The following is a 16379-nucleotide window of genomic DNA, read 5'->3' on the forward strand; positions in this document are numbered from 1 at the left end:
TTTCAAGCAGGTTCTAGCATTGGTGTTATTTTAAGGAAACCAACATATGACATACAAAACTTTTCTCTTTCATTTATTATTTTCCTAAGTTGTGATGAGGCAGCCGAGATTGATTTCTAAACTGGTAAGTGAACTCACCTGAATGGAGTACATGATAATCTTAAAGCAACGCACTGCAAATGTTTTGCCTTCCCACAGCGAGTGATTATCAAGATGCCTGCGGTGAAAGAGGAGAGAGAGCTTGAGTTAGACACTAAAGTGGAAAGAAAAACAGGAATACAGACTTATAACTATACTTAACATAAACCAGAAAACTGATGCTGACGCATGTGCATGCGTGGATAAACCCAAATAATATTCTCAACTCTTAATAACTTAATCTGATATATGCTCTTGGTCTCTCACATAAGCACAGGGGTGACAGCGTTCTTGATGTTGCCATAGGCTGCTCGACCCAGCAGTTCCCGAAAGCAGCGTTCAGTCAGCTCGGCGGGGCTTTCTTTCTCCTTCTCACTGGCCTGCAGCGGGGAGGGAGAGCGACTGCAGCAGAGAGAGAGAGAGAGTGTTGCTTTTAGCTTTTAGCTCTTATGGACTGAGGTGAGAAATATAAAACTTGGGTCTTCTGAGACAAGCTGAAGAAATCTGGACATATCAACAAATCAAATAAGTATTTAAATGTAAAGTCCCTACCCTTGAAACAAAACAAGACACAGCAGGTCTTGCTCAGCAAAGCTGAACTACTGAGCATAACTTTCCATCCAAAAACACAACAATAATAGTCTAATAATAGTTTCAAAAACATCCTTACCTTCTCCTAAATTAAAATGTGCATGTCTACAAATCTACTGACTTTAGTAGAATGTTTAATCATTATATGAAAAAGCAGATCTATAATATTCCTACAATATTTAAACTGCTGTGCATGACTTTTATCAGAAAAGACAACAATAATAGCCCATTCATAATAATTATGAGTTTAAATAATGTCCTTTCATCAATGTAAAGAGCCTTCTACATGAGCCTTCTACATGACTTGAGTCTGACCTTGAAACAGAACAGAGGGTCTCATGTGGTTTTGTCTCATCCTTAATTAATCACACTGTTGCTCTGCCCTCACACACCCTGCTGTCAGTCAGCTTGTTTCTCCACTCGCAGTTCCTATTATATAACAGCATGATGCTGGTTCAAATCTGCAGAATCTCTCCTCACCTCAGCCAAAAGACTCCTGGATTGTGTAGTTTACCAGAAACAAAAGGACTTCATGTTTAAGCACGCTCCAGTGGCAGCTTTAAACCAGCCTTACTGTTTTACCCATCTGAAATGTGCACAACTGACAAGAAGAGTTCATTATCAGCTGCCCTTTACAACAAACGGCAATTAGCAAATACTAAACAGCAGAAAGGTGTAATTAATGTCTTTTCCTGTTGAGTAATTATGGCCGTGTGGTGGTGCAACAGCAGGGAAGCAAAGCAAGAGAGGAGAGCAGAGGCCAATCTGGGCCACTATGGTCACATGATCGAACCACTAAAACTATTCTAATGTGATTGTGACCTCAGGTTTGGCTTATTTTTATTTTTCAGAGTTAAGTCACCATGGACAATCGTGTCCCACAGGCTAAATAATGAGTCAAACAATTACCCTGTAGGCGTCTGACTGCAAGTGCAAAGACAGAGAGATGCAGTGTGAGCCTGGGAATGCTGGTACTCACCCACAGAAACAGAATAAGTAGGTAGAATGGCAGTTTGCATGAAACAGACTTTGAAATGGAAGAAGCTTTGTATCCAAACGTTGACTCTAATTGGTCAGTTTTGTCTAAATGGACCTTAGTCAGGGTAGATGCAACATTTAATTTTATGTGGATGAAAATGAGCCTGTGAGATGGACATTACTGTTTAAATGGTTGTGCGATTGCTGGTGTCGACAAACAAGACATTTGCTGAACATTTGCATTTACAAACCATTTCCAGTGGAAACTGCACACAGATGACGTTGAATTAATAAAAGTAATTTGTGATTTTTGGATAAAATCATCAAAATTATTTTATAGAGATTATTGCATTGCATTTCGATTTGTATGTCACCAATCCTTGAAATGTATAGATTTAATCAGTTATACTTTTTAGTGTTCAACAGTGTTGGGTAAATTACTTAAAAGTCCACTAATCCATTATAAATTATCTCTCTAAAATTGTACTCAGATTACATTAATTGAAAAGTACTCACATTTCTAATTATTTAAGATTTAATTTACTCTATAAAACACTTTCAGATCAACAAATCCAAAATAATGCCAATACTTTGCCACCTAATTTTTGTTACATATAAGTCATACATTCAGTACCACATGTTTCGCACCAGATCAAGACCCTGTCATGTCCAGCCCAATCACTAGACCTGAACCCCATTGAAAACCTCTGAAATGTGATCAAGAGGAAGATGAATGGCCACAGGCCATCAAACAAAGCCAAGCTGCTTTAATTTGCACCAGGAGTGGCATAAAGTCACCCAACAGCAATGTGAAAGACTGGAAGGGAGCATGCCAAGATGCATGATTGAAAATCAGGGTTATTCCACCAAATATTGATTTCTGAACTCTTCCTAAGTTAAAACATTAATTGTGATGTTTAAAAATAAATATGAACTTGATTTCTTTGCATTATTCGAGGTCTGAAAACACTGCATAATTTTTGTTATTTTGACCAGTTGTCATTTTCTGCAATTAAATGCTCTAAATTACAATATTTTTATTTGGAATTTTCTGAGAAATGTTGACAGTACTTTATAGAATAAAACAAAAATGTTCATGTTACTCAAACACATACCTATAAATAGTTATTCCAGAGAAACTGATCATTTTGCAGTGGTCTCTTAATTTTTCCAGAGCTTTAAATAAGGCTGCTCGTTCCACAATATTCTTTGTCTTTTCAAACATATTTCTCAACACAACTTTGGTAAAGTGTATAAAGTAAATTAAAGAGGGGTTGTGCAACTATTCAAGGCTACATACAAAGAAATTGTATAATAAAATACACCATTTCTGTATAGTAAATGTTCACCATTTCTAATCATTCAGTTTGAGCAGTTACACCAGTTTCATACACTACCCTGCAAATTCATCAATGTCAATTTGTTAATTCTTGAAGAAGTACAAAATCATTTGTAAATCTGGACTGCCATCTGCTGCGCTGCTTCAGCTCGTCCTGTGTGTTTGAGTGTGTGTGTGTGTGTGTGTGTGTGTGTGTGTGTATGATACCTCGACCGGCTTCATTAAATGTTATGACACCCTCTTGTGGTCTGCCAACGCTATTACGCCAGACTGTTAAACAGAGGCCAACTGAGTGAATTGGAAAGCATGCAAATTAGGCTTCTAATTTAAATGTCGGATCATTTTTAATATATCCATGCCTCAAAAATCTTTTTATAAAATAACGTGCCAATCAATAATCAATATACCAATATTTTATGATATTCCTAGATTTTTTGTGTACATTTCAGTGGGTTCAAAATCTTATTGTAAATTTAGAATGATTTCAGTGCAAACTTATTGGTGAATCAAATTTGTGCTTACACAGTTAGTGAATAATACCTAGTGCAATTGGTTAGCCACATTTGCCTCTCAAATTTCTCACCTCTCTGTGCCTTCTTCAGACTGTAGATTGAAGAGCAGGGAGGGTACGATCTTGTCCATGTGCTGAGGGTCCCAGATGTTTGCTTGCAACTCATCATTCACGGTCTTTCTTACTACACCCTGAAGACCTTTGATGCCAGCCATTCGGATTCTGAGATGAATTATTTGATTAGATCAGATGTGTGTGTATCCTGTAGACTGCATAGAGTTAATATTCTTTTTCATTTCCTCTATTTATTGTAATGGATGTGATCTGTCTATTCATTCACCCATCCATCACATTGTCAGGTTTATAAAGGGGTTAGCTCACTTGGTGCGGATGTCAGGGTCCTCATAGCTGGAATGACACATCTCACTAAAGCGTGACACAAAGAAATCGTAACTGCGATGATACGAGGGGGTGTCCTCCTCGATGTTAGCAAACTTCACAAACTAGAAAACAAGAGCAATAAAATAGACATAAATAAATGACATAAGACAAACCAAATCAGGTTAAAACAGGTCAGATCAGGTAAAAAATAAAATAAAAGTCAGAAAAATTGGCAAACGCTCATTTACCCTGAATCATCTAGTGGGTGATTATGAGATGGTATTATCAAAGATTAAATTTTAATGTGATGTTATTTTGTTCCACATTAACATTAATCGATAGCGCTGATCCAATCATAATCATTACTACAAAGCTTTTCTGACACCTACGAACAAGAATAATAAATATCCATCTAGAGACAATAAACAAGCTTTAAGCTCATGTTCACTTAATGCAAGTATAGATAAACTAATTAAAGGATGGCATATTCAAATAAAATAATCAATTTCATTTTCTTCAAAGTGAAAGTATATGCAAGCGTGTCATATTGTTGGGTATTTGGGTTACATATAATTTTCATCAATAACTGTATTTATTTATTATAAACATAAAAAAATGGCTCACTTATAGTTGTCTCTGAAAATTAAGCTGAGATATTCATATTTGAAAGTACATGAACTATTGATCTGTTAAGCATTATAAAAATGGTGGTTAATGACTCACTGAAGTTATTACAAAGTCTTACCGGTATTTGTTTCAGACTAAAAAAGAAACCTAATCTTCAGCAATATTTTATCATATTACAGGCTTTAGGTAATTTATAGAATTTCACTATTTTAATGTCAAGATCAGGCCATGAATAAAACAAAACATTTAAATAAAGAAATGCTAGAGAACTGATTACCTAGATTTATTTAATGCCTTATTTTAAGATAGTGCTTACAGTTCCTTCCCATTATTAGATTAAGTTTTGCACCTGATGAACCTTTAGAGAACAGATGTGGGTGAGCTAGTCCAAACAATGTTTAGACTGTCCTAAAGCATTCCCAGGTGAACAGGGTCATTGCTAAACGCCAGAGAAATAACACAGTTTACAAAGCGTTTTTGTAGCTGACTGATATCTGCAGTATAACAGTATTCAGTAGCTAAGGAGACTCAGGGCGATATATAGAATAAAATGAAATGTTTAAGTCACTCTGAGTTTAAGCACGTTATTCTATATATTCTATACATGCTTGAGTGATGTCCATGCATGAGTGATGTCCTAGATAACTCATTTTGATCTATAATCGAATCTTATTTCCATGTCCTGATTGCATTTACTGCAGATAGAGGCACTGCAGTGTGTTTGTATGTGTGCCTGCTTGTTTGTGGCTCATCTGTACTGTTCATCAGCAAACATATTTCATATAGCTACTAAAATTTGTTTACATTTTACTTTTATAGTTACTCATTAAGGGGCCTTATTCTACAAATAATATTTTAAAAGGAAGTTTTGCATTTATAATGTTTATGTCAGACGTTGCATTAACCAAACATTTTACATAATTTACCACATTTTATAAACATTGATGGATAATTCAAAAATGTTTGCATTGTTAATTTCCTCAACATTCTGAGAGCAGAATAAAAAGAAAAATCCAAGAACCCACAAAACAGTACTTTGTAACACAAAAAGAGCCATAGAAGTTTTTGTCATATCAATGTCTAGTTAAAAATACCAAGTGTTACAATACTGATAAAAACTGACCATGGTGAAAAATTTACAACTCAGTCCGTCAAAATGACAGATAACTATTGTTTGTGAAACCACTTGTTAGAGTATGTCTATATAGTAGGTATAATATTTTTTATTTCAAGTTCAACCTCTAAGCCAATGAATTAACAGACAAAAGTGTGTATTTACAGAGTTGGTTCCCAGGATTTGCAGGTTGGGTTTATCAGCCTCCAGGAGTTTTCGCACCATCTTGAGGAAACTCTCTACAAACAGGTTGATACTCTGACAGTGGCACGCCATTAACAGCTGGTCGAGGGCTTCCATCGCAATACACACATACCTGAAGAGATAAACACACACTCTGAATACAGGCAGAAGGAATATAGACATATTACAGAACACATTACAGATCAGGCTTGTTGTGAATCTCTACCCATATCTGTGTCTAGCCACATCACGGGACAGTCTTTCAGACAGGTACGCCCCGATCCGATCCAACTTCTCTGGAGCTGAGAGGGCGTAGAAAGTCAGCTTCTCCATGTTAGCCTTCACCAATCCATCCTACACACACACACAACATACAAAGATAATCAATATCATGTATTGGACAATGGTCCAATACAGCAAAGAGCAGACTCCGACAAGCTAAACAGAAATGGTGAATATTCATTTTTAGTTCCACCAACCATCACAGGCCTGGCCACCTCTTCTTCTGCGCTGAATTTGTGATGTCTACTTTGAGTCCAGATAGACAAAGGTGAATAGGACAAACTGACCACTGCTAGCATGAAAGGTGAGCTATTTATATCAGAAGTTGAGGTACACTTTATCCAGTGTTTCAAACGTAATAACGATGTTGCAACTGAAAACTGAGTGTGGCGTATCTACACCGATGAGCCCAACACTAAAACCACCTGCCTAATAAATGTGCTGCCAAAACAACGCCAACCCGCATTTCAGAATAGCATTCTGAGATGATATTCTTCTCACCACAGTTGTACATAGTGGTTATCTGAGTTACCGTAGACTTTGTCAGTTCGAATCAGTCTGGCCATTCTCTGTTGACCTCTCACATCAACCAGGCGTTTCTGTCTGCAGAACTGCCCCTCACTGGAGGTTTTTGTTTTTGGCACCATTCTGAGTAAATTCTAGAGACTGTTGTGTGTGAAAATCCCAGTAGACCAGTAGTTACAGAAATACTCAACCCAACCCATCTGGACTCAACAAGTCAAGTCAATTTTATTTGTATAGCGCCTTTCACAATACACATCGTTTCAAAGCAGCTTTACAGAAGATCAGGCATTAACAGACGATAAAACTGTAATGTCTATAATGTCGATGAATCATCATTTTGTTAAAGTCATGGTTTCAAATTATTAAACTAAGTAAGTGTTAAGGGTCATTGTTTAAACATGGATTTTGTTTGAACTCTAAGATTAATGACCAATGTCTTTGAAGTCCATCCTGGAGTAACTGCAGAAGTTCACATAGATGCAATTGTCCTTGTTAATTGGCTGATGAAGGCTTTTGCAACAATCATCCATGCAATAATATAATCAGCCAATCGTGTGGCAGCAGTGCAGTGCATAAAACCATTCAGATACGGGTCATGAGCTTCAGTTTCTGTTCACATCAACCAATAGTATAGGGGAAAAAATGTGATCTCAGTGATTTGGACCGTGGCATGATTGTTGATGCCAGATGGGCTGGTTTGAGTATTTCTGTAACTGCTCACTAGAATTTACTTTAATTGTACCAAAAACAAAAAACATCCAGTGAGCGGCATTTCTGTGGATGGAAATGCCTTGTTGATGGGAGAGATCAACAGAGAATGGCCAGACTGGTTCGAACTGACAAAGTCTACGGTAACTCAGATAACCACTCTGTAATACTGTGGTGAGAAGAATAGCATCTCAGAATGCTATTCTGACATGCTGGTTGGTGCCGTTTTGGCAGCATGAGGGGGACCTACACACTGTTAGGCAGGTGGTTTTAATGTTGTGGCTGATAGGTGTATGTCTATGGATAAAGAGTTTTTTGGAGGTTTGGTGATGAGCATTTTGGTATAAATAAATGTTATAATAAAAACGAGTTGTCAAATAGCAAAGGGGATTATTATAGATGTTTAGTAAGGATGAGTCAGGATTGTTGACTTGTCGTCCAACAACCGGCTCGATGAATTGAGAAGTTCAATAGTTTGTGTAGATTTTATCTGTTGTTCTGCATTTTGTTGTGATATTTGTTCAGATGTTGAGATCTTGTGGTTATAGATATTTAGCCCATTTATACAATTGCAATTATGATATTGAATGGCTACAAAACACATCTGATCGTTGCCTGGTGAACATGACCTTAAATCAGCCAAATTATACAGGGCTTCCTTAGAACTGACTAGGGCTGCACAATTAAACAGACAAATAATAGAGATTACAATTACAGACTTAATTGTAACCGTTGCTCGCTTCTGTGAATTATTTATTTATTTATTTAATAATTTATTTATGTGAAAAAAAGCTTTGTTTTTAGTGCTTTTAAGAAGGACAATGTGAAGTTGACAGTTTAGGCACCGTCTTCATTTACTGATAAAACAGCTATTAAGTAATTCAGACACAGTTCTCGGGTTGTTTTGTATGTGCATACTACATAAAAATTATGACAAGCATTTGATCCACCTAAATTAATTTAATGTTAATTGTATTCATCTAAATTAATCATAATTACAATATAAAAAGAAATAATCGACATTTATGATTTTGATAACCGTGCAGCCCTAAATCGGACTAGTCAACTCTTGTTCGAACACAGAAAATTTACAGATGTACTGCCGTGCAAAATTTAAACAGAAATATCTCAGATTTCAGGTGGACAGTTTCCAGGTATAATAGACATTTTCCAAATAACATAAAATAGTTATGGGTAATTGACAGTTACACACTAAATGCACTTTCTTTTAAGTGGTTTCAGAAAGCAAGCACGTGCCAAGAATACAAATGCAAGTGTAAACAAGTAGTTTGAAAGGGAAATTAAGGTTGTTGACTCTTAAAATGGTCGTGGGTGTGATTGCTGAAGAATGTAGAAAGCAGGGAGAAGGAATGTTCTCACCTCTGGGTCTTCTGGAAAGATATTGTCAACCAGCCTCTTGTAGCGAGGCCTCAACGCTCCACAACATCCACACACCCCTGAAAAGAAAGAGAGAGAGAGAAATCGTTTAAGAAAACAACGAAGCGCCATCGATTTCCATGAGGAACATCTGATTTCCAACAGAAAATTTAAAATAAAGAAATTGATGATTTGATATATGACAAATTTATACATTGCTCAATAGAGCGCAACAGTCTGGTTCCCTGGTTCCAGAAGTAAAAATCCCATTCATTCATACTATAGATGAATTGATTTTCAATTATAATTATAAACCTTTTTGTGTTTGTGCCCTCAAGAAAGACAGCAAGTACATAGCTTGTAACTTTTGTCTGATTTACAAATACTTATTTGCCTCAAAACAAAGTTTGTGATGTTCCACATCGGAGCTGGTAGGTTTGGTTCATGGCATCCTTTTATTAAAAGTCTATGGAAGAAATGAATGGGGAAAATTCTTTTAGAACCCAGAGGGCTAAAAAGTTTGTGGGTACAGCTGCGCTCTATAGCACAGATAAAATGTTGAAAGTTGAAACGATAAACTGGCAGAAATTTAAACAACTTGTATAAATCTTAATACATTTAAGAAGCATTTCTATCTCACTGTATGACATGTCTCAAGCTTTTCTTATATTGCTTCTTTCACTCCACTTTGAAAATACTGAAATCAGTGACTTGACTGAGCTAATTATCTCAGTATCTGGATATATTGTGTATTTATATCTGAAAAATTATATATATATATATTTTGTGAAACTGTATATGAGGTTATCAACCAAACTTTTCAAGAATCTTGTGACACACATTTTTACTTTTACAAAAATACATGCTTTAAATAAATAATGTGGTTTTAACACAACAGCATGAAGAAAATCAAGAGAATGTCTATCCATTTGTAGAACAGGGATGCAAACTTCAGTTACAAGGCATGGAGGGGTGTGGATTTCTCCTTCGTTTAAAAGGTTGTAAATGGCACCAGAGCAAAGCTGCATCCCTGTCCTACACAGACAACCTTGAGGAAAATCTTGCAACATATGATACACCATCTGAAATTGACTCCGATATGCAGTAAGAAATCTGCAATCTGATTGGCCAACACATCTCAGCAGTGATGAGTCACACATGTCCCAATGAATGGCGTGACGACAATGAACTTCTGAAAGCAAACAGAACTTCTTCCAGAGGAAGAAATCTCTTTAACTGAAAGCCATGGCCATATAAAATCTCTTTAAAATCACAAAATAACACAGAGATTTAATTGAGATCTGGATCATGATTAGAAGAGTAAGACCTTAATCTCTGAATGACGTCACTGGGGGGAAACCTTCAGATATGAATATGGATGCTGGTTTTCTGGTCTGTGCCATTTAGATGAATGTTTGAGGAAAAAGTGCCAAGCTACATCTATTTTTAGCTTCTGTTCCATTTTAACTTCAAAAAGAAATTTTCCCCTTGTCACGCAACCCGTTTAATCCTCTCAATATCCCGTTTAATCCTCTCAATATCCCTGTTTATATGCAGGTCTGCTCAAACCCCCTGTCCAAACCTGGGCTTTCACAAACCTTCATCTTTTCCTCTCTCAGTTATATCCTTTGTTTAAAGAAGTTCACCTAAAAATGAAAAGTCTGTCATCATCTGCACTTGTTACCTAATACATTTTTAGCTTGTAAAAAAAAAAAAAAAAACCTTTTCAAGTTTTGGCATCAAAACAGCCAGTTCACACGACGTGGCTTTAAACTTTTATTCCACTTTTATTTCAGTGATTATTTGAATGTTGGTAACATAAAAAACAAGATAATGTAATGTTGAAAAGACTCAAGGCTCAAGTTTTGAGCAGCTGTTATTATTATTAATAACATTATAATCATTATTACAAAGGTAACGGTCTCTCCTGGTCAACAGCTGCACGATTACAGATTACACACACATCCTTGGGGACACGATCAATCTGATCTGACCATAAGTGCGAATTTACAGTTCTTTTGAAAATACACTGAAAACATCCAGCACTTTCTCATGAATGAATGACTCTTCCTCAAAAGTGCTTAAAGAATCATTAATGGAACAGTTAAGGAACCGGAATCATTAAAATAAACGGTTTCATTAAATTCCTTACAATTCCCATCCCTAATCATCATAGCCATAACAATGCAGTTGAGAGTTAAAAAAAAAAAACAGGTAATGTAAGGTCTTATTGTTAATTACCTCAGTTTTCTAAATAAATCACGAGGATTCGCCACACAGGATCACATGTTCATAAACGGCAACATTACTTCTTTGAAGTAACCATTTTATGTACAATTTGCAAACGTTGCCCTTCTGCGAATGTGGCACAATTTAGTTTGAAACCTATGAGCAGTGTGCCCTTCAAACGCCCAATGGAACTTGCCCTCAGAGAGAAGATCCATCCTGAAACAATAAATACAAAACGTGAGTCCACAGACTCAAAAAATTAAAAGAAAAAAGTAAGTCCACAGACTAATAAGCATGAATGAAATTAGGACGTTATGAAGACAAATGAACAGAGGACAGAGACGTAGCCACTGTGTTTCAAAACCTAATGAGCTACCAACATAGACAGCAATTTTGGGCATCATGCGAGCAAAAATCTGTCTAGGTAGGCAGTTTACTAGATTTTGAGACACAACAATCATGTTTAAAATGTCTTAGCTGTAAAGACAAGAACTGCTTAACAATTCATATAGCAGCTGGGGTGCCCTTGGTTTCCCTGTTTCTGTCTGGTAAGTCTTTTTCACACTGACGAATGACGCATATCACACATACTCTCAGAAGGCAGAACAGCCCATGTTTAGTCATTTATCAAGCGGTTGTTTCTCTGTAGCATACAAGACCACAGCAGTGTTTCCCCTGGGAGTTTATTCAGCAGCATTGCTGTTGTGCGCATCCCCCAACAACACTATAAGATGTGAAGATTTAATGTTTTCCACTCAGATGCATAACATTTATAAAGTTATAAAGATAAATGAAAACCCTTGAAGAATACAAGACAAGCCATATATTATTGTAACTGTTTATTTATTGGCAGTGCGTTTCATCTGTCCTAATCATTCCTTTTTGTTCTCCATTTATTATTATTATTTTTAATTTAATGTTTTTATTTTTTCTTCCCAATTTGGAATGCCCAATGCGCTCGAAGTCCTCGTGGTGGCGTAGTGTCTTGCCTCAATCTGGGTGGCGGAGGACTAATCTCCGCGTCTGAGACTTCAATCCACGCACCTCATCACGTGGCTTGTTGAGCGCGTTACTGAGGAGACGTAGTGCGTGTAGAGGCTTCACGCTATTCTACACAGCATCCACGCATAACTCACCATGCACCCCACCGAGAGCGAGAACCACATTATAGCAACCACAAGGAGGTTATCCCATGTGACTCTACCCTGCCTAGCAACTGGGCCAATTTGGTTGCTTAGGAGACCTAGCTGGAGTCACTCAGCACACCTTGTTCTCCATTTATTAACTAAAACGATAGAATATCAATCAATCATTTCACATCTTCTATTGTTTAAAGTAACATCACACCACATAAACCTATTACTTCAATACATGACACATTAAGTTAGTGGAGTTAATTAACTCTAGATGACGTTTTTCTGTCTGTAATTCAGATTTGTTCACGGATTCATTCAGTGGTAATTTTGTAAATCACACTTTTACAGCAGTAAGTGGCAACAAATTAATGTCTTTATGTGCTTTTAAGTCGTTCAACCAGTGATAAAGCACTGAGCACAACCGAAACAATCTAATCATAATTTTTTTAATTTGCGTATCTACAAATCTACTAAGAGAATGGTGCAGTGTTTAAGCATCATAAGCATTTCCGCACAAATGACAACCAACCATAGCTATCATTTTGTGAACTGCTTTGCATGACTATAAAAGACGGCATAAATATTAGCCAAAAATAGTTATAAGTGATCAATTACGTCCTGATGTCATTGTAATGTCATCAGTTAGATTTACTCATAATTCATACAGCCACTTTCGCTCCTTGTTGAACGAGATTACTGAAGTACACAAAAAACATATCCCCTCCTCTCCCCTAGATGGTCAACAGATCCTGATCCTCGTTTGTTCAGAGAAAGGGGTGTTTTCATTCAGTGGGTCAAACCAATGATGTGGTCTTTCACAACCTGCACTCAAATGACTTTGTCTTCAAACTAGAGCTCATTGGCTTCAAAAGAAACAAAAAAGTTTAGTCAGTGTATGGAGGTGAACCAGAATGATTCATTCACTTAAAAGAAGTCACATACGCAACATTACTACTGCGCACTGTGTAGAAAATGTGTGGCTGACTGGGGCTAGCAAGCGTTATGTTGCGTCAAGAATATTAAGTAACCATTTGACATTTCAGCAGTGGTGCTCATAATTCATCAGCGGTGATGCACCACTACTCAATGGGGAAACACTGCACAGCAAGAGCAAGATATTACAGGAGTTTTGTCAAAGATGTGAAGGGGCACTATCTGTGTCCTCTTCTAGTCCCAGAATTGGTGATGATGTTGGCAGAATTGCCACTATCGATTAATCTATTAAGTCAACAGGCAAACCAAACTGTGTCATAAGAGCAAAGCTCTGGGGAAAAATCAATACATTCTAACACAAACACTACAGACTAATTCTAAGGGAGAGGAAAATGGCCAGTAAAAAACAGACTAATAATGAGCTTTAATCAGTCTGTGCTCACTTAAATTTTAAATAGTGGCCAAAGCGGTAAGTGTTGTTGGGCATATGGGCATATGTAAGCTCCATTTTCTGGATGAAATGACCACGGAGGAGCACCAAAAGAGAGTTGTTTTCAGTTGTTCAGGATGTAATACAGTTAACAGGAATACATATTTTATAAACTGAATGCAACAACCCAAACAACAAATTTACATCTAATCATAAGGGAAGTAAAAATGTCACGTTTGAAGTAGGGATGCAATGATCCGATACATGGATCGGTATCAGGCTCCGATACTTAAGCTTTTAGACGAATCGGTTATCGGTCAGACGAGTCCGATCCAAAACCGATCCTGTGCGTTAGTCATGTTCGTTACTGTCAAGCTCCAAAAATGACATAAAAGAACCATTAAAACACCATTAAAGTAGTTCATATGTAGGACTGGGTATTGAGTTCGATACATTTTAGGTACTGACCGAATTGCCTCTAAACAATCGAGTATCGAAAAATGTATTGTCGTTCGGTACCAAATTTCGATACCTAAGGGGTTAATCTCGTCAACGTCAGTGATAAACATGTAGCATGCTAGATGCGCCCAAATCTAAAAGTGCTGGTGATTGGCTGTGTATAGGCATCAAGGAAAAACACTAGTATCAGAAAATGGTTTGAGTTCCAAGGAAAGAATGTTATTAGTAATATTGCTAACACAGTTCTACATTACAGAGAAATACTAAACCATAATAATGAGCCTTTAAAATATAATTTTTACAAGCGCACGCATGAAGCGAGCCGCAGCGACACCAGGAAAAGTGGTAATGACAAGCTGATACAGCGGCTTGCAGTCTTGTGGAACACGTGCATCTAAGGATCTCACGCTTTGTTTCTGCCTTCCAATTTGTATTTTTTATGAGTGCTGTAAATGACCTCAGACATCTCAGTTCAGGAGGTGCTTTGAGTTCAGTTCACTTTATTTCCACAGAGCAATTTAATGTGAACACAACTCTGCAGCCTGTAAAATACAAATACAAACTATATAAAATAATACAAAATTTATAAAATACAAAAACACGTTCACCTCGAACTATAATTTATATTTCAGTGATTATCATCATTATTATTATTTTTACATTTATAATAGTTTTGATGTCTTGATTTGTATAAGTAATTTTCCACCTGCATGTTTAGACGGATTATTGCCTAATGATAAATGGAAAGGTGGTTACATACATACACACACACACACATATACACTAATATATATATATATATATATATTATTTTATCACTTTATTATTTATTTATTTGCTTTTTCGTTTCATTTGGAGTGCAATTTGAATTTAGAAATGTATTTGATTTAAGTTTTTTTAAATAAATTATTACATTTTCAATGCAAAATCAATAAAGCAAGAATATTCACTAATCCCTCAGCTCCGAGGTTTCTGATGTAATTGGATATATATATTGTGAAGCAGGGAACAAAACGAAATACACATTTTAAATGCACTTATTTTTTCCAGTTTAATTTGAAATTTAAGTGAAAATAAATAAAAAATAAAGTTCAAAATTTGAAATCAAGGTGTCTTGCTTTACTGTGTAAGCTTAACCCTTTCCTCAAACAACAACATGAAAGCAGTTTGTTGTTTGCCATTACACTCAAAATTCAGCTCAGGTGCATCCTGTTCCACTGATCATCCTTGAGATGTTTCTACAACTTGATTGGAGTCCACCTGTGGTAAATTCAGTTGACTGGACATGATTTGGAAAGGTACACACCTGTCTATATAAGGTCCCACAGTTACCAGTGCAAGTCAGAGCACAAACCAAGCCATGAAGTCCAAGAAATTGTCTGCAGAACTCCTATACAGGATTGTATCGAGGAACAGATCTGGGGAAGGGTACAGAAACATTTCTGCAGCATTGAAGGTCCCATTGAGCACAGTGGCCTCCATCATCCGTAAATGGAAGAATTTAGGAACCACCAGGACTCTTCCTAGAGCTGGCTGCCTGGACAAACTGAGCGATCAGGGAGAAGGGCCAGGGATCAGGGATCAGGAGGTGACCAAGAACCCGATGGTCACTCTGACAGAGCTCCAGCATTTCTCTGTGGAGAGAGGAGAGAACCTTCCAGAAGAACAACCATCTCTGCAGCATTCCATCAATCAGGCATGTATGGAAGAGTGACCAGACGGAAGCCACTCCTCAGTAAAAGGCACATGACAGCCCATATGGTGTTTGCCAAAAGGTTCCTGAAGGACTCTCAGACCATGAGAAACAAAATTCTCTGGTCTGATGAAACAAAGATTGAACTCTTTGGCCTGAATGGCAAGCGTCATGTCTGGAGGAAACCAGGCACCGCTCATCACCTGGCCAACACCATCCCTACTGTGATGCATGGTGGTGGCAGCATCATGCTGTGGGGATGTTTTTCAGTGGCAGAAACTGGGAGAATAGTCAGGATTGAGAGAAAGATGAATGCACCAATGTACAGAGACATCCTTGATGAAAACCTGCTCCAGAGCACTCTGGACCTCAGACTGGGGCGAAGGTTCATCTTCCAACAGGACAAAGACCCGAAGCACACAGCCAAGATAACAAGGGAGTGGCTACGGGACAACCCTGTGAATGTCTTTGAGTAGCCCAGCCAGAGCCCAGACTTGAACCCGATTGAACATCTCTGGAGAGATCTGAAAATGGCTTTGCAAAGACGCTCCACATCAAACCTGATGGAACTTGAGAGGTCCTGCAAAGAAGAATGGGAGAAACTGCCCAAAAATAGGTGTGCCAAGCTTGTAGCATCATACACAAAAAGACTTGAGTCTGTAATTGGTGCCAAAGGTGCTTCAACAAAGTATTGAGCAAAGGCTGTGAATACTTATGTACATGTGATTTTTTTTTCATTTTTTAC

At 37.2% G+C, this 16379-nt stretch overlaps 1 protein-coding gene across 1 annotated transcript in view; it reads right to left on the bottom strand.

The window, feature by feature from the left end:
- LOC127622435 (protein EFR3 homolog B-like) overlaps positions 1-16379 on the bottom strand; it is a 37155-nt gene that overhangs the window by 4745 nt on the left and 16031 nt on the right. The window contains exons 2-8 of the mRNA XM_052096543.1: positions 8758-8834; positions 6089-6216; positions 5845-5995; positions 3939-4060; positions 3630-3779; positions 406-540; positions 139-217 (exon numbers count right to left, since the gene is read on the bottom strand). Coding sequence (XP_051952503.1) covers positions 139-217; positions 406-540; positions 3630-3779; positions 3939-4060; positions 5845-5995; positions 6089-6216; positions 8758-8834 — 842 coding nt within the window. The remainder of the gene's footprint in view (positions 1-138; positions 218-405; positions 541-3629; positions 3780-3938; positions 4061-5844; positions 5996-6088; positions 6217-8757; positions 8835-16379) is intronic.

Source organism: Xyrauchen texanus, chromosome 28 (assembly GCF_025860055.1).
Source record: "Xyrauchen texanus isolate HMW12.3.18 chromosome 28, RBS_HiC_50CHRs, whole genome shotgun sequence".
NCBI classification, from domain to species: Eukaryota; Metazoa; Chordata; class Actinopteri; order Cypriniformes; family Catostomidae; genus Xyrauchen; species Xyrauchen texanus.